The 23,144-nt window shown below is 38.7% G+C and overlaps 2 protein-coding genes across 4 annotated transcripts in view; one reads left to right on the top strand and one right to left on the bottom strand.

The window, feature by feature from the left end:
* LOC128862680 (protein phosphatase 1L) overlaps positions 1–7,431 on the top strand; it is a 72,914-nt gene extending 65,483 nt beyond the window's left edge. For all 3 annotated transcript variants that reach the window (XM_054101330.1, XM_054101328.1, XM_054101329.1), the window contains 4 exons: positions 1,355–1,640; positions 5,838–5,981; positions 6,065–6,237; positions 6,315–7,431. In XM_054101330.1, coding sequence (XP_053957305.1) covers positions 1,355–1,640; positions 5,838–5,981; positions 6,065–6,237; positions 6,315–6,666 — 955 coding nt within the window. In that variant the 3' untranslated portion in view covers positions 6,667–7,431. The remainder of the gene's footprint in view (positions 1–1,354; positions 1,641–5,837; positions 5,982–6,064; positions 6,238–6,314) is intronic.
* Positions 7,432–11,029: 3,598 nt separating this feature from the next.
* On the bottom strand, positions 11,030–12,964 carry LOC128863667 (guanine nucleotide-binding protein subunit beta-like protein). The gene is made up of 3 exons (XM_054102934.1): positions 12,768–12,964; positions 12,400–12,611; positions 11,030–11,980 (listed from the first exon to the last, which is right to left on the bottom strand). The coding sequence occupies exons 1-3, from the start codon at positions 12,874–12,876 to the stop codon at positions 11,345–11,347; spliced, it is 957 nt and encodes a 318-aa protein (XP_053958909.1). The 5' UTR covers positions 12,877–12,964; the 3' UTR covers positions 11,030–11,344.
* Between the last annotated feature and the right edge of the window lie 10,180 nt (positions 12,965–23,144).

The following is a 23,144-nucleotide window of genomic DNA, read 5'->3' as shown; positions in this document are numbered from 1 at the left end:
GATTCGTAAAACTAAAAATTAATTACAAAAACATTTTTTTTTAGGTTGCGGAAAGATAACAGCCAAAAATAACTGTTAACCTGGGGGATAAATTGCATAGAGCTTTAACTAACAGTAGTTTCGATTAACGAATTTTGTTTGTGGTGGATGTGATTGTGGGTGCTATTTGCAGAAAGCGTTTCAATTTCTATCATCAACCAGAAACCAAGTGTTGAAGCAGAAAGGATTTTTTCATCTGATGTCTTTCTAGGCAATAAATTTAGGTCACGATTCGAGGGTAACATATTGAGAATGCTCTGATATTTTTAAGATCACACTCTAATGTAAGCAAACAGTAATTCATTCTCAAAACGTAAGTCACTTGTACAAATCTCAAAACGTAAGTCACTTTTATGCATATACAAGGTGGCGCAAAATTAATCATCCAATTTTTCTAAGTAAAAAAAAATTATAAGTTGTAGAAATCTTTATTTTGACTTTTACGCACTCCATTGCTTATCGTTTGCATACTGCAGCTGTTTAGCTCACAAGTGTCAAATATGATTGACGCATGACGCCATTTTCTAAAATTATAACAATTGCTGCTTTATCAAATATATTTGTGGTGCAACAACTTTGTTATAAAATTCCGAAGACTTAAGTTTGTAGAATTTTGTTCTTGTTTTTTCTAGTTTGTACGAGTAAATAAGTTTAATGAATTGCCTTAATAAATTTATGAGTTGACAAAAAATTATATTTCTTTACTATAATGTTTTTATTTAAAATAATTTAAATATTTTATTTCAAATAATGAAGACTTAGTATATTTCTTTAACAAAAAACCTCTTGATTTCGGGGTTACAAAATAAGATCCCGAAGATGAGAAGATCAGTAAAATCCCGAAAATTTACATTCCTAATACCCTCAAACATCAACAGATTCAACGGTATTTCCCTGAATTTGACGTACTGTGAAAATCGATTTTTTTTTTTCTAAATTATTTTTTTCATGTACATAGCTATTAGAAATTCTAAATATGAACCCAATTCTGACCTTTTTTATGACTTTTCGAAAGATCTCGGCTCTATTACGCTACCAGTTCGTACCCGGATTTCCAACTCTAGTTTTGCCATTTTTTCTGGCCGCATTTCCGGACTACTTGTAAATATTCCCCTATTTGTCAGCATCTCAAACTCCTCAAACGCACGCTATTTTATTTTACTTATTTATTTTTCTTCGTTTTTCAATTTACCAAATCAAAGTCCAACATGAAGGTGTATGAATATGTATGAGTATTAGAAAGTATCTTCTTACTTATTTTATTTTTAGTCTAAATTCTTGTTAAATGCATCGAGTTTAATTTTCTTTTCTACAGCACCGCAGATGATTGCAAGGCATCGTCGGTTAGTAAACAACAAAAGGATACTGATGTATTCACCTCCAAATTGAACTCTTTAATGCGCGGTGGCAATGCTGCTAAGGAAGCTCTATTCGGCGGCGGCGGTAAGGAGAGTGGCAAGGAAGATGGCAAATGGAATGGGCCACCACAAAATTTCGACGCCAAATGTTACATAGAAAATGGTAAAATTAATTTTGGCAAATTGATCACAGACGAAGTACTAGCTGCGGATTATAAATTAGTAGAGGCGGCCAAAAAGACGGTGAGTTGAAATGATTTGAATTAGTTTTCTTATTTTAATGTAATGCATATATGTATGTGCATATGTACAAGATGGCGTAAAATTAATCACGCTAGATTTATAATTATATAATATAATATAATAGTATCAGCAGCGACACCTCTTTTACTAGGGCGGAGACTTATCCCCATACCCAATATATAGAGTGGGGTGGTCCATCTTGCGTTGGGAATTTGATTTCATTTGGCTGTAAATAAATTTCAGCAATAGTAGGTTCAACTTTTGTACCGTCTCTGTTAAATGTATTACCAACGGCATGCCGTAAAAACCAGGCTAATTGAGCCTAATTACAGCTTTTAGCCGGCTCGTTTCGGCCGGTTAGTCAATTTTCGTTTTTAGATATTTGATTTTAAAATTTCCCAATTTTGTTCTAATAGCACCTGGTGACGCTCAAGCATGCCTGACACACGAACTTGCTTCGTGTCACACATACTTGTTGTCGGCTTTTGAATGATGAAAATCAAAAATTTTAGATATTAGCGTCAAGCACCCGACACGCACACATATAAGCTGCAGAACAAGGCGAATTTATTACAGGTGACAGCAAACACATATAAGTGAAACCCTACATGTATTTGTTGTTGCGTTTGGTGCAAGCATCACGTCAAAATCAGCAAGCAAATGTAAACATACGAATGTAAACATACCAATACATACAAACAAAGCATATCATTTTGACGTAAGCCATACCTACGGCGAAAAATTCAGCTGGGTGAATGCTGTCACCTTAATAAATCCACCTTGCTGCAGAACATGCATGCTTGAGCGTCACCAGGAGCTATAATGGAAAACGACCAAGGCGAATTGAATACTGAAGGTGGTGCCTTCCCAAGACAGTTAATTTACTTTTTGCAATTTTGACAAGTCTAATGTCAGACTTCTTTCCAATAAAACACAAATAATGAAGAGAACTTACACGTTTATGAAAATTCAGTGAATGGCTTGGTATTATTGTGATTTGTGACATTTAAATTAAACAAACTAAACCGTGACAAGAAAGTGTATGTGTGTGTGTATAATTTCTTGTGTTTGGTTGTTGTTGTTGTTGTTTTAACAGCATAGTTAGCCCTGTCAGTGTAGGTATATCATCTGTCGTCTTCGTCTAGCTCATCTAGGGGTAGGCCCAGGAAACATGCTGTTTCGACGGGTTGGGTCCAGAGGGAGAGGGGGGTTAGATGAGTCTGATTAAGGGGGCATGTGAAGAGGTGGTTAGTGTCGTGCGGGGTACCTTCACATGCCGGACATGTGTTTGGTATGTCGGGGTCAATTCTGGATAAGTAGGAGTTTAACCTGCTACAATATCCAGAACGTAATTGTGCCAATGTTACACGAGTCTCACGGGGAAGCTGGAGCTCTTCATCTGCAATGGGTGGTGGTTGGACTCCGATTACGGCATTCACGGGACGGGAGTTCATGAAGGTGGTAACGGACTCCCGGTGAATGTCGTTTATTGACTGTCTGAATACTGTCCGGTCCAGTAGGTCTCGGTCAGTTTTGTCCTGGAGTTCGTCAGCGTAGTCGAGGAGGTGTCTCCTGACGTGCCTGGGAGGCGGCTCAGGCTCAAGCAGGTGTCTGCAGGGGTGAAACCTGCGGTAACACCCCAGCAGGAACTGCTTGCTGAGCAATTTGTTGTGCTCCGCGACTGGGAGCATTTGTGCCTCGTTGTGCAGGTGTTGTATGGGTGACATCAGGAGGCACCCGGTCGCTGTCCGAATGGCGGTATTCTGACTTGTCTGAAGCTTTATCCACTGCGAATCACTAGTACCAGGCGACCAGACAGGCGCAGCATAGTTTAGAACCGGCCGGCCAATTGCCTTAAATGTCGAAAGCAACAGTTCTTTGTCCTTGCCCCAAGTGCTGCCGGCCAGCGATTTGAGGACCTTGTTGCGATTTTGAACTTTAGTGGCAATTGCGGTTGTGTGCGCAGAGAAGGAGAGCAAGCTGTCAAAGGTTACACCCAAAATTTTGGGGTTATTCACAGTCGGAATTGGTGTGTCGTCGACTTTTACCTTAAGGGACAGCTTGACCTCCTTTGTCCAGGTGGTGAAAAGGGTCGCCGTGGACTTGGTGGGGGAAAGTTGGAGATTCTTCGCAGTGAAAAAGCGAGAAAGGTCGGTGAGGTAGTTGTTCACTTTGGAACACAGGCCATCGATGTCATTGCCCGACGCCATTATCGTGCAATCGTCAGCGTATGAGATCAGGGAAACTCCCGCTGGTGGTTGGGGGAGCTTCGAGATGTAGAAGTTAAAAAGCAAGGGTGAAAGGACACCACCCTGCGGTACGCCTTGCTTAATCTTCCTCTGCTTTGACATTTGATCTCGAAAAATCACTGACGAGTGCCGACCGCTCAGGTAGTTCGCGGACCACCTCTTCAGCCCTGGCGGGAGTGTCGACTGATAAATATCATCTAGTAGCGTGGAATGGCTGACTGTATCGAAAGCCTTCTTTAGGTCCAACGCTACTAGGACAGTCCTCTCGCAGGGGCGGTTTTGGTTAAGCCCGCGATTTATCTGGGCGTTTATGGCGGTGAGTGCCGTGGTGGTGCTGTGCACTCGTCGGAATCCGTGCTGATGTGGGGCTGGGGCCAGGTGGGTCGTGAAGAGTGGGAGTAGGAGGGCTTCAAGTGTCTTCACTACTGGGGAAAGAGAGTTATCGGCCGATAAGACTCCCCTTGGTTGGCGGGTTTCCCAGGTTTCAATAGTGGGACCACTCTCCCTGCTTTCCACTTGTCAGGGATGATGAGAGTGGCCAGAGACAAATTGAAGACCCTTGTGAGGTATCCTACTCCCAGGGGTCCCAGATGCTTCAGCATCAGCGCGTTAAGTCCGTCAGGGCCAATGGCTTTCGATGATTTCGACTTGTTGATGGCCCCCTGAACCTCATCCCCGGAGAAAGTAAGTGGCGCACTGTCGTTCGTCAGTTTGTGCAGCCTTCTGGTAACACGACGTTTGGTTCTGTCGCCCGGAGGATGCAGTGTAAACAGCCGGCTAAAATAGCTCGCGCATCTCTTCGGGTCCGACGAAGTACAACCGTTGAAGGTGATAGCATTCCCATGGCAGCCGGTTCTACGTTACCGGAATGACTCGGGTTTTTCCCGATCAAGGGCTGCCGCCCCAGTACACTAGCCCTGTCTAGTGTATCGTATATATCTTGTGTTTGGTAGTTTCTATTGCTTTCGCAAACTCTTCCTCTTCACAAACAAGTAATTCTGTAACCGCGGCTCCTCGCTCATTTTCGAAAAAAAATTACCCGATGATGCCGCCAGACCAAAAACGCACCAAACAGTGACTCGTTGTGGATGCATTTGCTTCTCTACAGTAACGTGTGGATTTTCTAAGCCCCAAATCCAACAATTTTGCTTATTGACGTAGCCACCGATGTGAAAATGAGCTTCATCAGAAAAGATGACTTTTCGGTAAAAATGCTCATCTTCGGTCAAACGATTTTCTGCCCATTGAGCGAACCGAAAACGCATTGGATGGTCATTAGGCTTCAGTTCTTGCACCATATAGCGTCCCATTTCGTAAATGTCAAACCTTTAGGTAAATTATGAACACATTTGACATGTCATTTGTGTTACCATTCTCAAAAAAATAGGTGGTTCAGAAAGCAAACGCTGTATGGCCCACGCTGTATATAGTAGTCCACGTTGCGAAAAGTGGGAAAGCATGACATAGCTGCGCCGTCGCAAAAGGTTAAACGACATTCATCGGGAATCACTTACCACCTTCCTAAGCTCCCGACCCTCGAATATCGTCATCGAAGTCCAACCGCCCTCATTTGCAGAGCTTCTGCTGCCTCGTAAAATCTGCGTTATCCTCCTACTTATACTATATGTGCAGAATCGACCTCGATATACGCAATATATGTCCGGCATGTGCAGGTACATCGCACGATACTAACCACCTATTCACATGCCCCCTCAAACTCACGCCCCTAACACACCCTCCCTCTGAACCCAACGCGTCGAAACAGCATGTTGTCTGGGCCTACCATTAAATGAGTTAGATGACGATCGATAACTACACCACACTGGCAGGGCTTGAAGAACTGCTACTACAACAACAACAACAATATAACATCCATGTGTATATTTATTACAAAAAATACATTTTTTTAAATTTTTTTTATTATCTTTGTACTTACCATCTTTTCCAGACCAACATCGCCGGCACCACAGCACTGATCGCCGTGATAGAAGGCAGCAAACTGACTGTAGCGAATGTGGGTGATTCACGTGGCGTTATGTGCGACTCTCGTGGCATAGCGATACCGCTGTCATTCGATCACAAACCGCAACAAGTAATGAATATTTTTAATTTTTACTTTCAACTTAGCTTGAAAACTAAAATTTACATAAATTAAAAAAAAAAAAACAATTTCAGGTGCGTGAACGCAAGCGCATACATGACGCTGGCGGATTTATCGCCTTTCGCGGCGTCTGGCGTGTGGCCGGTATATTGGCTACGTCTCGTGCTCTGGGCGATTATCCATTGAAAGACAAGAATCTAGTCATAGCAAATCCAGATATATTAACCTTCGACTTAAACGATCACAAGTAAGCTTCAAATTCGTAATTTTTAAGTATCCACAATTTTGAAACCACAACTAAATATAATCCCGTTTATATTACAGGCCCACATTTCTGATATTCGCCACAGATGGACTGTGGGACACCTTCAACAATGAAGAGGCCTGCACTTTTATCAAAAAGCATTTGCATGAAGCTGACTTTGGCGCCAAAGCGTTAACCATGGAATCGTATCAGCGTGGCTCAGTAGACAATATCACTGTCCTATTGGTAGTTTTCCGCAATGGCACTTATCGCATCAACTCGGCCACGACAACAGCGGGCACGTCATCAGCGTCAAAGGCTAATGCAGCTGTGGCCGCAGCAGCAGGCAATAAATTTCCCGTGAGCAATAGTGCAGCGAAATTTCCCGTGACGAATTTAAGTCGCTCGAATAGTGGCGTCAACGCGAAATAATTTGGGCGGCTATAGTATGTACCTATGTATTATAATGCAGCGTCATCAAAAAATAATAATAAAAGATTGTTGAATGCAGCTCGCCAAGTGAGAAAAAGGGGGAGAAATATGTATTTAAAACTATTTATATATATATGCCCTGTTATAAACTAAACAATTCATTCTAAAGGGGGGCAAGTTTTTTGTGGAGTGCGCACTGCTGTGCACTCGCAATTTGGTGTCGATGTTGTTTCAAAATCGCACTCAATACGGCTATTTTATGTAACACCAACGAAATAAAGTGCGCTTACAAAAAAACAAGCGATTTGGAGATATAAAAATATATTCTGCTAATCTATGTAGGGACTTAGAAAATTATTTGTAAAAATCAATTCTAAATATTTAGATTTTTGTTGACATTTCTTGTTTTTATCGTACGTTGTTGTTTTAATAAATAACGTAGATATGTATGCATCTGCATTGAATTTCAAAAAAAAAATATATTCTTTCTAGACTTTAAGTGTATTTAAATTAAGTTAACTGATTACCTAAAGGAAGAAACTTGAATTTTCGAACCTTACCGCTCTTATTATTATCTATCCTGCACTATTGATTTTTCCTATTCATTTGCGTTTCGAGTAAATACCTCACAAATTATGAAAGCAGACATAAAAACAAAGCCCAGATAATTTATATATTTAAGTTACGAACTATTTTAAGCAATTTTTAAACATAGTAAATACTTGACGGTTTAACGAAAATATAATTTATTTAATTTAAAAATAATTGCGCCTGCGTTTCAATGGTTGAATGGGTAAAAAATACGTATTTTCGGAAAAAGCTCAGACTGAAAATATAGGATAGTTCACAACGCTCAATAACAGTGATATTGCGATCTCTTTGCTGTTTTGATGGCCTGTGGCTAATACTCGACTGATTGGTTGCTGCAATTTTGCAGAAGTTAGAAATTCGCTCCAAATGTGTTGATTGAACTTATTTTTGACCGAAAAAAAAATTAAACTTCAAAATAGTATTTATTAAGAAATAACTTACTTTTCCATTTCCATTTCTACTGCTCCTGATTAGCTAGTGATGACGTAACGTTCGAACTTTTGCAACAATTATATGTAGTCGGGTTCACTTGATTCGAGGCAATAGTTTTTATGTAAGAAAATGGATATTAATACAAGATTTTCTCAACTCAAATGAAGTCTAAACTTGGCTCGAAAATAAACATGCATATTATTAAAATATTATTCCATCTAACGGTTGTTGTTGTTGTTGTAGCAGTTCATCAAGCCCTGCCAGTGTAGTGTAATTCACCGGTCGTCTTCGTCTATCTCATCTAACGGTAGGCTCAGGAAACTAGCTGTTTCGACGGGCAGGGTCCACCGGGAGAGGGGTGTTAGATGAGTGGGGTAGATGGGGCATGTGAGAAGGTGTTTAGTGCCGTGCGGGGTGCCTTCACATGCCGGACATACTTATGTTTAGTGTGTCGGGGTCGATTCTGGGTAAGTAGGAGTTTAACCTGCTACAGTATCCAGAACGTAATTGTGCCAAGGTTACGCGGGGCTCTCGGAGAAGTTGGAGCTCTTCGCCTGCGATAAGTGGTGGTTGGACTCCGATAACGGCATTCGGGGGTCGGGGAGCTTAGGTATTTCGCAACAGTAAAACTTCAGCAGCTGTGTTTGATTTATTGGACACTAACCAAATAAGAAAAAATAATAATAAATATAGGACATTTTTTTTTGCTTCAGATTTATTATTTAAAGCTTAGTAGTTTCTGCTGCCCCCTTGTTTATAAATTACTTCGTAAATACGTTGATGAATGGATTTCTACAAATTCTCCAGATAGCCTAATGGATTTTCAGACCAAGCTCTTTTAAATCTCCGTGGGCACCCGGGTCTGTCCAGACTTTTTCTTCTTTGGACAATTTCCTTAATTTTCTATCGATTTGTAGATACAACCTAATCCTATGTCGATGGGTCGTTCGTTTACCCGGTCCGTTTCTTTTTGGGTTTTCCCCGGGAGAACTAAGCAACCTGGAAGGGTTATCCCCACTCCAAAACTTTGGAACGGTACGCGTTTGGTGGTAGATAAATTGATGAACAATGTGATTTACGCGGCGATACTCAAAGGAAAACTCGAAGGTGAAGAAGTTCTCATTCCGAGGTTCCCGATGATCCCAACCAATCTTCCGTTTGAGTTTAAAAGACTTCAATTTCCGATCCGTCTTGCATTCGCCATGACCATTAGCAAATCACAAGCCCAATCCTTGAAAGTTTGTGGTCTGAATCTAGAAAATCAATGTTTCTTACATGGTCAATTATATGTGGCATGTTCACGGGTCGGAAAACCATCTGCGTTGTTTGTTTTTGCACCTGGTAATAAAACAAAAAATGTCGTGTATCACAAGGTGCTTAACTGAAGAGTGCAATCTATTAAAGCTTCATTGAAATACTTGATTAATAAAAAAAATAACTTAATAAAATCAAAAATCTGCTTTTTTATTGCCTCTAGGGCGGAACAAAGTTCGCCGGCTCAGCTAGTAAAAAATATTTGTATTTCATAATCGTTCTCATATTCTATGTTTTTTTAACTTTGACTTGGCGCAAAAGTTTTCTGATTTCGTCAATTCGTTGAGAAATCAAAATATTTTTTATGAAACTACTGCACGGTGCGTGTTTCATAGCTTTAATTTATGATAAAATATTATTAAAATAATAAATGTTGAAGAAGCCTCTTGGGATATGTTTAGTTAAAGCTAAGCGACATGGGATTAAGGTGCCAAATGGAACGGCATGGGATTAGGGTTACAAAAATGTCCCCGAACAGGACGAAAAAGGTCTCCAACGGAGGGTTAATGATTCGTATTTAAGAAATTTTGTCCTCGAATTGTTGCCCATTCTCAGAAACCTTACGAGCAAACCATCCCCATAGATGTTCAATTATGTTCAGCTCAGGGGAATACGGTGGCCATGCCATAGTTTCAACGTTTTGGGACGCCATCCAAGTTTTGACCACACTTGCAGTGTGTACAGGTGCATTATCCTGTTTAAATAAATAATCCTGTTTAATTAAATAATAGGTCCCAATGCTTCACGAATCTTGGGAAAAGATTATTCCACCAGTTTCCTCGTCATGTCGTAGTCTGCAATTTTCAATGCAAACACGCCATAGTACGATATTGCTTCTCATACCATAACACCACCTTCACGGCTGCGATGTCGACTCAAGTACCTTTCCTCCTTTCTTAAGTCACGGAAATAGTAATTGAACCCATCCGGCCCATCCAGATTGAACTTCTTCTCCTCACCAAAAACTACTTTGATCCATTCACAGGGATCGTTATTTCCAACAAAACTCAAAGGCATATGGTCCATTGTAAAATCGAGACGGCGTTCTTTGTGAATTTTTTTAAAGGTGTTTCAATTTTTGTAGTTCTTACCATAGGAGGCAGCTTGCCCACGTAAAGATCCACAACAGTTGGACTTAGACCAATCTTTTTAGCAATTTGGCGATTTAAAACTCCCTTCGATTTGCCCTTTTTCGCGAGCTGCCACACCTTTCCTCTTTCCCATTTTATTGGTATTAAAAAGTTTTCAATCAAACACAATGATGGATTAAAAAAACGGTCCGTAATGTAGGCTAACTGAGTGAACCAATAAATCAAGCACAATATTATAACTGTTAGAGTTATACTGCCGCGAAATATCGTTAAATGGAATATTTTGATGCATTTTTATTTTCGAACAAAATAGTCGTCACATGAATTATCAAAAACCCTTGTGTTATTAGGTCAAATACGGTTGCTTTTCTTCCATAAAAAGTATTGCCTCTGACCAGATTAACCGTTCCCTGTCCCAATACAAAAATGCAAAATTGACCGACAAGTCCAACAGGGTTTTTTGAATAATTTGTTTTTTTGTAGTCATAGGATAGCTTTAGTAATAATAATAATTAAAAAACAAAAACCGGATGTAGGCTATTTCTACCTGAAGCACATATGGTCCATGAGCGTAGAGGGCCATTTTTGCTTCTGCACGTTCATGAAACACATGTGGTTCATATACCCCCTGATACACATATGGCTCAGGAACGTATCAGTGCTTATCAGGCGCACGTTTACTGAGCCATATGTGGCTCAGCGGACAGGGAACGTGTTAACCGGATTGTATCTGCAGAACGTGAAGCCATCTAATAAAAAGTAAAGCTGCCGCAATTATTACAACTCAAACACAGTCACATACCCCTCAAAAATGTTTTATGCTGTTACAATTAAATTTCCCTTAATGCCTCTTAACTACATTGTTTACATTTTAAATTTGAAAATAGGAATTCCAGAAATTCAAGCTACCACGACAGAATAGAAAACACGTCAGGTTAGTGGTAAAAATGAATATCCCTAATTATATTTGCTAATTAAGATAATACTTAAACCTAATATATGGCTACTTTAATACAAAATACTTGTTTTTTTTTAATTTTTTGACATTTTCTTGTTATTTATTTGTTTATATAATAAACAAATCAGCGCTCAATGAATTAACATTTTAAATACAGTACACATTTTTATTTTTAAATACATTAAATGAATGCCCAAGCTGTCTGGGCAACATGGTCTAGAACGTATAAAATTTAGTTAAAAAAAAAATGTTGCTGCACTTAAGCATCAATTTCTGCCACCATAGCAATAGCTTAGTGAGCAGAAACAGATACTTGCCATACGCGAATGGTCTTGTCAGAGTAGCCAGCGAACAGGGTCTGGCCGTCGGTGGACCATGCCAACGACAAACATTGTGGTGGATCAGCCTTGGAGCTGGTCGATACAACTTCGGGGCGGAGTTCCTCAACGGTCTTCTTGCATGCCAAATCCCAGATTTTGATGGATGGACCATAAGCGACGCACAGCCAGTAGCGGTTGGGTGAGAAGCACAATGCGTTGATGATGTCATTATGCTCCAAAGTGTACAAGTTCTTGCCGTCATTCAGATCCCACAACAAAGCCTTGGAATCCTTGCCACCAGAAGTGCACAACGAACCGTCAGGTGAAACAGTTACTGTGTTCAAGTAACCATTGTGGCCATGGTGGTTGTTCTTCAATTTGCAGTTGGCCAAATTCCAGACCTTTACGGTGCGATCCCAACCACAGGAGACGATAATGGGGTTGGAGTGATTTGGCGAGAAACGTACGCATGAAACCCAATCGGTATGTCCATCTTCCTGGATGGTGAACTTGCACTCGGCCAAAGTGTTCCACAACTTGATGGTTTTGTCGCGGGAGCCAGAGACAATTTGACGATTGTCAGCGGAGAAGGCAACAGAGAGTACATCCTGCGATACACAAAATAAAATTGTTGTAAAAATTATACTATTACTTTCGTGCGTTAAAGTTTAACTTAAACCATTTCCAAAACAAACAAAAAAAAACCCGCTTACGACTTACAATTTCACCGCCTTGCTGTTGCGACGGAGATGCTCCTAGAAGGTGCTCCACGACACTCAACCAGAATTCTGCCTCGCATAGGCTCGTAATTTATATTTAAGGTGGTGCCTCACCTTTAACCCTACACTATTCGACTATCTAATCAGATCAAATTGTATAAAAGAGGCCCTAAGTCAGCACCACCTGCTCTTCTAGTCAATTTTGACTGCACACTCATGTGCCTTTTCAATTATTCATATTCTCTCAAACCCTATCAAAAACTGGGCTAAACAAACGTTTTACAAAAAATTGCGACATTTCGTCCCACCTTGGTGTGATCTTCGAAACGACGGGTGGTCTTGCCAGCAGCCAAATCCCACAAACGCAGAGTTTTGTCCCATGAGCCAGACAGAGCGTAGTTACCATCAGAAGACAGCACAACGTCGCTCACGAAGTGAGAGTGACCATACAGACGCTTCTGGGGGAAACCGTAGTTGGTGTCCTCATCGCGAGTCAACTTCCACACGATAAGGGTCTTGTCTGAAAGTAAATTACAAACAAATGATTAAAACAATTTACTTTCAATCAAGAATTATAAGATTAATCAAATTTAAAACGATTGAATAGCAAATTTTCCAATTGGTAAAACTTAACCTCGAAATATTCTACTGACTTCATTGCCCATTTCACACTTACCACGAGAAGCTGAGATGATGGTATCAGGATCCTTGGGGTTGGTGGCAATTTGGGTAACCCAACCAGTATGCCCAACAAGGGTACCGCGCAATTGGAGAGTCTCACTCATTTTTTTAAAATTGGATAAATTTTTCTGCGAAGCGCAATGAAAAACACAACTTAAACTCTCGAGGGTTTAGGTAAAAGAAGGAAAATGGATTCCGCAGCATGAACTTGGCTGCGGAACACAGTGAAATTTTTTCCCAGCAGATGTCTCCCCTAACAGTACAAAATAGAAAGCGAATTTTTTTGGGATACAAGTCTGTTTGCTTAGTTTTGTTGAAATAAGTTAAATATAACATAATCCAAAGGCTGTCGAAAATAGTACTTGATTGGCCTTTTCAAAGGTACAAAATTACGAGCCTATGGTTAAATTTAGTAATAATAAAGGGCCGTATTTCATTATAGATGGCAAGGCACAATTGAACAACAGCAACAAGAATATTTTTGTTTTTGCTTTTGTTTCCTAGAATGTCAAAATCTATAAGAAAATATTGATAGTTAAGAGTAATTTAAATATGACATAAATTTTAAATTTAGAGACCAATTAAATAAATAGACAAATCAATGGCGATTTCTATTGAATGAGTGTATCCACTACACCCACGTAATCTGACATAAAATAAATAAATGAAAATTAAATTTGAACAATAAAGATGGAACCAGACCAATTGGATGAACATTATTAATTATAACGTTAATTGGTAACAAACAGAAATGTAAGAAAGGAACCAAAGTATAAACCAAACATTTTAAAAGAAATTCACTGCTCGATGACTACAAAAATTATCACAAGATCTCAAGTGAAAATTTGAATTATTTGGTGAAACTCATAACACCATTCAGAAATTATACTCTGGCACAAGAAAATAATATCATACAGTTCAATCAATAGAGGCAAATGGAGAATAGAGTGCAAACATATGCAAAGTAGTGTAAAATGTAATGGATCTTTAACCTAAAAACTTTAAATGCTCAATTTTCAATAGCAAAGCCACCGATTTAGAGGTGTGTTTGTACTCATTTCACATTTCACATGCACGATCAGTTATCAATTGCGCTTACTTACCAAATACAATAAGGTGGTGCAAAGCGAGATAAGTAAGTTTTAATTAGAGGTTATTACATTTAAGTGCGCATAGTTATGTTATTTTTTTATTTATTAAATAACGTAACCTCGTCAACAACAAAGCACCAGATGTTTTTGTCGTGAAAGCAAATATTATATTTCGTTGTGTATAAACAGTTTTTTTTTTTTTGAGATATTTTTTATAAAATGAATGCTTATTGAAGCGAAAGAGGGTTTTAATAGAATTTGTGGTAGCCGTAGACGGGTGCAACCATAACTTCGGGATCGGCACGCACACTAATTTTTCAGGACCGCTTTGATAAGTATGGCCTATTTTATGCTTGTTCAAGCGTTTATTGAAAAGATAAGGCCAGATTTAATTAATTTAAATTTCATTTATTTTCAGCATTTAATTTGATATAATAAAAACCACTATCGATTAAATTGTGCGCGATACAAAAATGTTCTTCTTAAAACAGTTGCCATTTTCGCCGCACTTGCCGTACAGCAAAGGTAGAAAGTTGTTACTTTTTGTGCGTTCCGGCATGGCGTACGGCAAGTATGTGGCGCTTCCGACTCAAATATAAATAATCTATTTTGCTGTCAGCCAAATTCGGTGCCGCAACGGCCCGATTGTGACGGGCCTATAATATGGCCGCAGACTGACGGGCAACCGCAAACAAAAATTTTTGTGTTTGACTAATGGCCTCTGGTGACGCTCCAGCATGCTGTCCAGCAGGTTTATATGTGTGCGTGTCGGGTGCTTGACGCTAATATCTAAAATTTTTGATTTTCATCAAGCAAAAGCCGACAACAAGTATGTGTGACACGAAGCAAGTACGAGTGTCACCCGACACGCACACATATAAGCCTGGTGGACAAGCATGCTGGATCGTGACCAGAGGCCATAATGCTTGTTGAAACGAGCGGCCACATACGCAAGCAGTGGAAACTGTCGAACTTGCCCTGTAATGCGTTCCGCACGTTATTCAAATATTTTATGCAGCCACCAAACGGTAGATGGGTATTTAAGAGAATAATTTTTCATAGCAGAAACACACTCAGAGGTTTCCTATTGCCTGTCGAGGGGCTAATATTATTAGAAAATTATTTTCTATCATTAGGTGTTTCATGTCCACAGTGGGTTTTACTCAAGCTCTACGGAGTAGTAGTCATGAACAAAATCCGAAATACAGTGAATAAAAAAAAAACATGAATGAAAATATGTTCCTTTAGATAAAGCTGATGAGAATGTTCTATTAATTCCATTCCCATGAAGAATGAAAATAATGCTTTTGGAATGTCAGCTACATATTATTCGGAACGTTGTAACTGAAAAGATTGATTGCATTTCTGCTTGAAAATTGGCCAATTTTCAGCTTCCTGTATTCACTCAAGTAAAATCACAAGTAATAATAAAATGGTAGAATTATCTGCTCCATCACCTTGTGTTTTCTATTTAAAATCTTTTGTTTGATCTTTTTTCAAATTCACTCGCCACGGGTTCCCACATAAATTTAAAGTTGAGGCCCCCTCCGACCTTCGCAACAAATATTAGATGGGAGTCGATAGATTTTTTTCAATGCTCAGACGATATGGTCAGTGTGCGTTCAAACCGCGTGCAAGATAGAAAAAACGAAACGAACGTGCTCGCTCGCTCGTTTGCATGTGCGATGCCCGATTTCCGTGCATTTCTCGATAATACAACAGTCATCGAGCTCTATTTATACCAGGCCTACAGCGGGGCTAGCACGATCCAGACACATAAACATGTATGCAGGCGAGTGGCAAACATACCGAACGCTATTTAGCGCCAAAAACAGATATCATCGAGCTGATTGTCGATTGAATCGATAGCCCAGCTAACCAACTCACAGAAGAACAATACGAAGCAAAAGGAAAATATGGCGTTGTGTGCACAGCAAACAGTCATTACTATCGAGTGCCGTTCGTTGCGATACAAATGCGTGCGCGCGAGTGAACACGTCGCCGCCGCCATAGTACCAAATTTCCAATTCGAATTCCGCACATTACCGAGATGCCTGAAATCGCAATTCCATACTTTTAGGCACGTCAGCGAAATTTTTTCATAGGCAAACAGCTCCGGCACACAAGCAAACAACCGCCAAAGTAGGCACATTTATTTGTTTGGCCAACTCAGCTCGTTCAGTGCGCTTTGGTATATGCCATGGGCTGCGTAACTATGTTGTGTAGAGCGACTAGCTATTACGAACCAGTAGCAACAATGGCTGCTTAGTTTTGACAACGGCCCAGTGTATGGGAGAACGAAATGACAATAGGTGCTGGCGATGGTAGCGTGTGTTTAGTGTGCTGTTCGCAATAGTGTTGCATTGCCAAATACTTCTGCAGCATTGCTGGGCGCCTGTTGTTTGGGAATCAGAATTCAAAATGTTTTGATATTCTTTTGAAACTTGCAGTGTTGCACAGGGCACCACAACCAACACGGTCTCCAGACAAACCGGGTGTTGCGCGACAATGTTGCTGGTAGATAGGGAACAGCCGATTTCCGCCTGTTGGTTGGCTGATTGTGGCAGACGACAGTTAGGAAATAAATGAAGTAAACTGGTAAAATCAAAATATGATAAATAAAAAAGTCAACACTTTAAAACTCACAACAAAACGCTACTACAATCGTACAACGAATTTCCAATGTGCTCTGGCGACGGCACACTGTTGCATTCCACTATGGAAGCCAATTTTTCGTTTTGAAATACGAAACCGTTGCCGGCAGAGAACTTAACTATTTTATTTAGCCCAACAAGTAATTTCAATGCGCTGGAAATGAAACTCTAAAATCCCTTTGACGGTTTTTTATTTATTCAAACGAATTTCAACCATGCGATTTATTTTGCCAGACAGCAGTGGCGACAAAACTGTGAACATACACCACGCGAAGGCATCCAGTGTTGCGTTTCACTGTGACTGTTCCATATTAACCGCAACTTTTTACTTTCAACTGATATTTTAGCTTTAGTTTTATGCGGCGCTCAGCGCACAACAGCAAGTTTCGGTTATTGGTTTGTTGTTCCATTGTGTCATGGTGAACACTTCCATGCCGTTTGCATGATTAGTCATTGCCGCCATGTTCGTGAGAGGATTACACTAAAGCGCGGTGTTTTTAGCAATTTAGAAATTATGGAGAGAAAGGAAATGAGCGTGAGAGTATATATTGTGGCATTTTTTGTTTATTTGTTCTACATTTGATAATATGTACTTATTTTAGATTTTGCTTAGAAATTAAGTAGAAGCACAACCGGCCTTTCAATATGTAACACATAAGCATTTTACCGGCGACAGTGACCCAATTACAATTTTTCTATACACACATGCACAGTGCTTGCCTATAAGAAGTGTAGACATTTTTACTTATGTATGTATGCACATATGTTTGCAGCTTTGTACGCTTTGCTATTAATGAACCAATCGGAGAGTATTTGGGTGGGAGAGAATCGTGAGCGGCATGCGCCAGTTTGAGGTAACCAGTTGAAAAAAGGTTGGAACTAAAAACTATTGGAAATATGTGTACATATACTTTGATTATTGTACTCTGTGTTAACTCTATATTCACAAATTATATCTACGGTTACATCTTACTTTTAAGGTCACCCAATTTAAGTAATTCGGGAGATATTAATATAATAAAAATCTACAAATATTAGTTAAAAAAGAACTTTTATTGACAATTTGAACACAAAAAAAAAAAAAATTGAAAAAAAATCATGCTACCGCGATGTTCCATACACATGTGACGGTTGCAGGTGGTGTAGATAAACATACATGTCTGGAACACCTCGGGTGCAGTATATCCCAAACTATAGGGGTACACGCTAAAGTGAGCTTTTATCGTTCTAGGAATGTGTTGAGGCGCATGTATTTGCAGTTCATTCTAGGGTTAGAAATGTAGCGCTAATCATATTTCGGTGTAACACTGGTTAACAAATAATTAATGATTTTTTACGCATTACGAATTAAACCATCTAATTCGCTGAGCCTGAAAACCCACATATAGTACGTTTTTTTCTGTCATATAGTTTTCGAGATACTGCTAAATAACGGTTTTGGGATAAAGAAAATATGTAGATTATAAAAGTGTATAATATGTGGAGAGTTCGTTAACCCATCAAAACAAATCATATATCAAATTAAAGGGAATACGTAATTTTTGATTAACAAAAACGTTTCCAAGTTAAAAGATTTGTTTTATTTGCAAAAATATGAAAATTTTTGTTAAATGCCGTAATTAAGGTTGTCAAGAACGAAGTCTGATACTTGTATGCCATGTTACGTAGTAATAAGGAAATCTTTGCTAGATTCAGCAGCCTAAGGAACGAGATAGTCCCGATGATTCATGTAAGATGCAGATGAAAGACAAATTTATAGAGAAGCAACGCCTAATAGAAGTTTGGAACAGTGCTAACAAATGTAGGTGACTCTATGCTATGTTGGTTTTAAGTGGTTGTTGATTTTAACGATGGACCAACTAAATGGTAAAAAGGAGCAATATCTGGGATTAAGTAAAGTTTTCACACTAAAGAAAGTTAGTTTGGTATTATATGTAGACTTTCGTTGCATTGTTTCCCCATAACTCTATTATTTTTTGTTAAAGAAAAGTCAAAATGTCAAATAAAAGTGTATCAACGAAAATAGTGAGCATATGTAGGCTTTTCTCCATCATCCACTGGATTACAGGCTGCGTTGGTTTTTTCTAATCTCACCAACACAACTTTAGTTTTTGCCGACCTCTGTTATAAACAAATCACTGCTTCGCCTCATTCCATGTTACATCAGCAAATCAGCTGATTCCTTCAAAATCGCTAAGAGCCGGTTAACGGTCTGATGTTGGCCACAACTTCAGCATTCTCTCCACCATGGGATTTCAAGATTAAGGTGACGTGCCGATCAATTTATTGGCATATCTTTAACCCACAAAATTTCAACATGCCATACTCATCTGCTTGGCCGCTATAGAAAATTACTTCAGAGCAAATTTGGTGATGCGGTAATTGTGGTGCACAATTTGCCCCAAATAGTATTTTGCTGAAACTATTTAATTTACATATTTATTATGTTATGGTTACTTGAATAAATTGCGTATTTCAAGCCGTCTTGCTGAATTCAGAAGAAAATTGTAACCTAAAACTGAAATGTTTTTTTTTTTAATTATCATACTTTGCTGAAGGATTCTCAAATGAATTGAACAAAACAAAAATAACAATACTTTTAGACATATAAACATGCGAAATTGCCATCATGTAACGTTGGGGTCGACTGGGTTAAATATTTATTTACATACTATATGCTCGTATAATTGAAGAAACACAAAAAAGTTCTTGAAAACAAGAAACCGGACTTATTCGTTTAGAGGTAGTAGGAGAGCTTACCCATCACCTGAGGTAGTGTTGTCGCAAAGCGAGAAATATTAGCCGTAACATGAGGTGTCTGCTAAAATGTGTTAAAGATCATTACATTTTAACAGGAATTTGAGAAAACGGCTCTTAACCCTTTACTGCATCAACTAATAAAGAGCTGGAAAAAAATTTCACGGTGGGAATAGCTTTATTTAATTATCATTAAAAGAAAAATAATAGAAAAGTTTTATATTTTAAAATATCTTAGAATTCAATTATGTAGATAGAAGAGTCCCATGGCGGAATCAGATTGAAAGAGAGCTTAAAATTAAAAACCTATATTGGATAATACGAAATCATCATTACCTCTAGAGTACAAAGTTCTACTATATAAGTATAAAGCCATGATAAAACCAATATAGACATATGGTATAGCATATCGAAGAATATCAAAAAATATCGAACAACATCAGAGAGTGTAATCTAAAGCCTTGGGGATAATTACGGGAGCGCCATGCTATGTATATAACGAAGGCTAACATTCACAGAGACATTTGCATACCTCGTGCAGTCGATGAAATAGTACGATTGAGTTAAAACATACCTACAAAAGCTAGAAAACCATCCACAGAAACTAACCGGAAATCTAGTTCTAAAAGAAGGTCGCACACGATTGAGAAAAAAGAGATCTTCAAGTCTGCACTATCTTAATTATCTCATATCGCACGAGGGTTCGTCCATTAAGGCAACGGGATTGGCCGAGATCATTCCGGCTTTCAGTACGGCCTCATCGTCATGAGAGATAAAGGAAGTTTCAACAGAACTAAGTCTTTTCGGCTCTCAGCTACGAAAAATCTGATACTTGAAACTCGACCTTTCTGGCTCACTCCATTCATTAACTGCCATCACAATAATTAGTTTCTTAGCACAGGGAAGTCAACACATTAACTAGCGCATAAAACTTGGAAACTTATTGTTTGTTTCATATACAAGAAAGTTTCAATAAATAAAGAAAACGGAAAAAGTATAGAAAACAAGTCAAAAGCTGAAAAATTATTATCCGCCGAGAAAGATGAGCATATCGACTCCACGAATATATATTTTTTTGTCAAAAAGTACTCATGTTTTAGTTTGTTATTATGGATCGCTCGCACTTCAATTCTGTTTTTTCACCCATTTGCACAAAAGTGAGATTATTTCGAAATGTCATAAAATCATAGACAATTTTTTGCGTTTTATAATTGCTAAATATATATTTGATGGATTAAAATAGTTTGAATTGTTTAATAATATTTTATTTGGAAATAAAATTGAATCAAAACTGAAATACCATATATGAGTCCATATGCGGTAAAGGTTTAATTATAATAATAACGCATATAACCTTGACGACTTTCAACGATAGTTCATTTCTAATTAAAGATTTTATGTTTAATAGTTTCTTAAAATGGAGACACCTACAATTTTATGCTGGCTGCGCGCCGGCTGTGATGGCTGTGAAAAAAAATCATTGTCTACAGATAACTGCTACTAAATGATTTACAGATAAGAAAGGATATGAAGGACAAGCTAATTTGCGCTAATTACAGTTTTCAATGATTCAGGCAAGGAATAAAACTCCGCAAACTCCTTTGTGTCTTTTTATGACAAAAGGCTCTTCATGCAAATAAGGGTCTGACCTTACCCTCGACGTGAAAGAGTGCTTTGAAAATTTTATATACAAAAAATGCTTCCATTTTGAAATTGTCCAGTAAAAATAAAGAAGTCCATAATGTTTTTTTTTCTAATTTACAGTAGCTCCCAACCAAAATGATGCAACAGTCACTCATTCAGCTAAAATCTTGCAAACATATTACTCCAATACTTTTTTTCTATTTTTATGTATTTTGAAGAGAAAAAAAAAACTATTTTGTCCATACGTAACAAAAGCAAGCACGTAAAATATATATTTGTACGCAAATATGAAGACAGAGCCAAGTGCGCATTACTTTACTGTTAGTTGTGATAAGGCGGTGCCAAATTTAAAACACGCAGCAACTGATTTCAGTGTCTAAGAACAAAACAATCATATTTAACACTAAAAGATCGTGGCCGTGTACGGAAAATTAAAATGGGTCGTCAAACATCTGTTAAAGAGCGTGAAATACGAGTAATACGGAATCCCTATAAAGATGGCAAAAATCAATGAAAAATCGTTGAAATGATGATATTAAAATCCGACACGGTTCAGCACATTATTTAGCGTTATGTGGGCGAAAGCTTAGTGAAAATAAGAAAAAAATGCGCATAACAAGTTTTTGAATAACAAGGATTCTAGATGTAATTTGTGCAGGGTACGTGAAAATTCACAAGAGAGTTACATAAGAAGGTGAAAAATATCTTGGGAAAAAGTGCGAACCTGAAACTGCCCGCGAAGTCTTAAGAGATGCTGCTTTCCACGGACGCGCAGCTAGCAATAGCTATTTATGAGTGCTAGATTGAAGTTTGGAAAAGGTCACGCAAGCAAGATTTATCTTTTTAGATCAGATGGCAAACATTTTGTTTGGAGGAAACCAATTGCAGAGCTTCAAGCACAAAATCTGCACAGCATGTCCAACACGGGAGAGCGCATGCAATGGTGTGAGGATATATGTTATAACAGACTGGCGGCCGCCGTAGCCGACTACTGGTGCGTGACTACCATTCGGAAATGCGCAGGTTCGAATCACAGTGCATGAAACACCAAATGATAGAAAAAGTTGTTTCTAATCGCGGCCGTTCCTTGGCGTGCAATTGAAAACCCCCGAATGTATTCTGCCATGAAAAAGCTCCTCATAAAAGAAAAACATTCTATCGTTCGAAATCGGCTTAAAACTGTAGGCCTCTCCATTTGTGGAACAACATCAAGACGCATGCCACAAATAGGGTGAAAGCATCAAATTTATATATAGACCATCTGAAGGAACCGGTCATTCAACTTTTATCGAAAGCAATATGGACTTACGAGTATACCTGTTGGGATATCTTAAAGGTAAATTTTCTACAAAGCGGCACCAACAACAAACATTCGGTAACATTTTCGCTCCTATCAGTATAACGACCCGAGGCATAAATCGGCGATCTTACAGAATTGGCTCATTTGAAATTACCCGCATGTCCTCCAGCGCAATCCCCAGATGTGAGTGTTATTGAGAACCTGTCGTCGGTTCTAGATTCGAAAACTCGAACTTTGAAACCAATCTGACCGCAAAAAAGCGATTTAAGGGGAATGTCAAACAATTTAATCTGAATATATGATACTAAGAAGTTGGTGGGATCGGTTTCAAAGAGGGTGCAATCTGTTATTGACAATAGTTATAAACAATGTGTCTTAGCACTGCATCATTTTGGCTGTCATTTTACATTCTGTCAAAAAAGTACCGGGAATTGTTCAATAAAACGCAAAATATTTTTTTAATCATCAAAATTTATTTTGTCGCCTTTAAAATAGTCTCCATTCGAAGCAATACACATACGCCACCTTGCAATACACATATAAGCACCTTTTAAATGCGTTTGAAGGGATCTTCTTCAGCTCCTTCAGCGAATTCTCCTTAATGGCCTTTATCGACTCAAAGCGGCGACCGCGGAGTGGCAATTTAAGTTTTGGGGAGAGGAAAAAGTCACAGGGGGCTAAATCCGGTGGTTAATTCGGTGGTTTTTCGATGATATTTGTCGAATTTTTGGACAAAAAAGTGTTCACAATATGACACATTGTGAGATGTTGCGTTATCATGGTGCAAGATCCATGAGTTTTCTTTCCACAAATTGGGCCGTTTCCTACGCACATACTCTCTCAAACGTCGCATAACTGCCAAATAATATCCTTTATTTACCGTAGAACCATTTGGAATCAATTCCGAGATTCCAACACAATGATAA

The sequence above is a fragment of the Anastrepha ludens genome, chromosome 5 (assembly GCF_028408465.1).
Source record: "Anastrepha ludens isolate Willacy chromosome 5, idAnaLude1.1, whole genome shotgun sequence".
In the NCBI taxonomy this organism is placed as follows: Eukaryota; Metazoa; Arthropoda; class Insecta; order Diptera; family Tephritidae; genus Anastrepha; species Anastrepha ludens.
This window is presented reverse-complemented; position numbering and strand designations above follow the sequence as displayed.

Excerpts from the sequence above, each read along its gene's own strand:
- LOC128863667 (XM_054102934.1), bottom strand. The coding sequence starts at position 12,876 with ATGAGTGAGACTCTCCAATTGCGCGGTACCCTTGTTGGGCATACTGGT. Across the intron at positions 12,612-12,767 it reads CATCATCTCAGCTTCTCGTG|ACAAGACCCTTATCGTGTGG; the intron begins GTAAGTGTGAAA and ends ATTTACTTTCAG. Across the intron at positions 11,981-12,399 it reads GTTTCGAAGATCACACCAAG|GATGTACTCTCTGTTGCCTT; the intron begins GTGGGACGAAAT and ends TGTGTATCGCAG.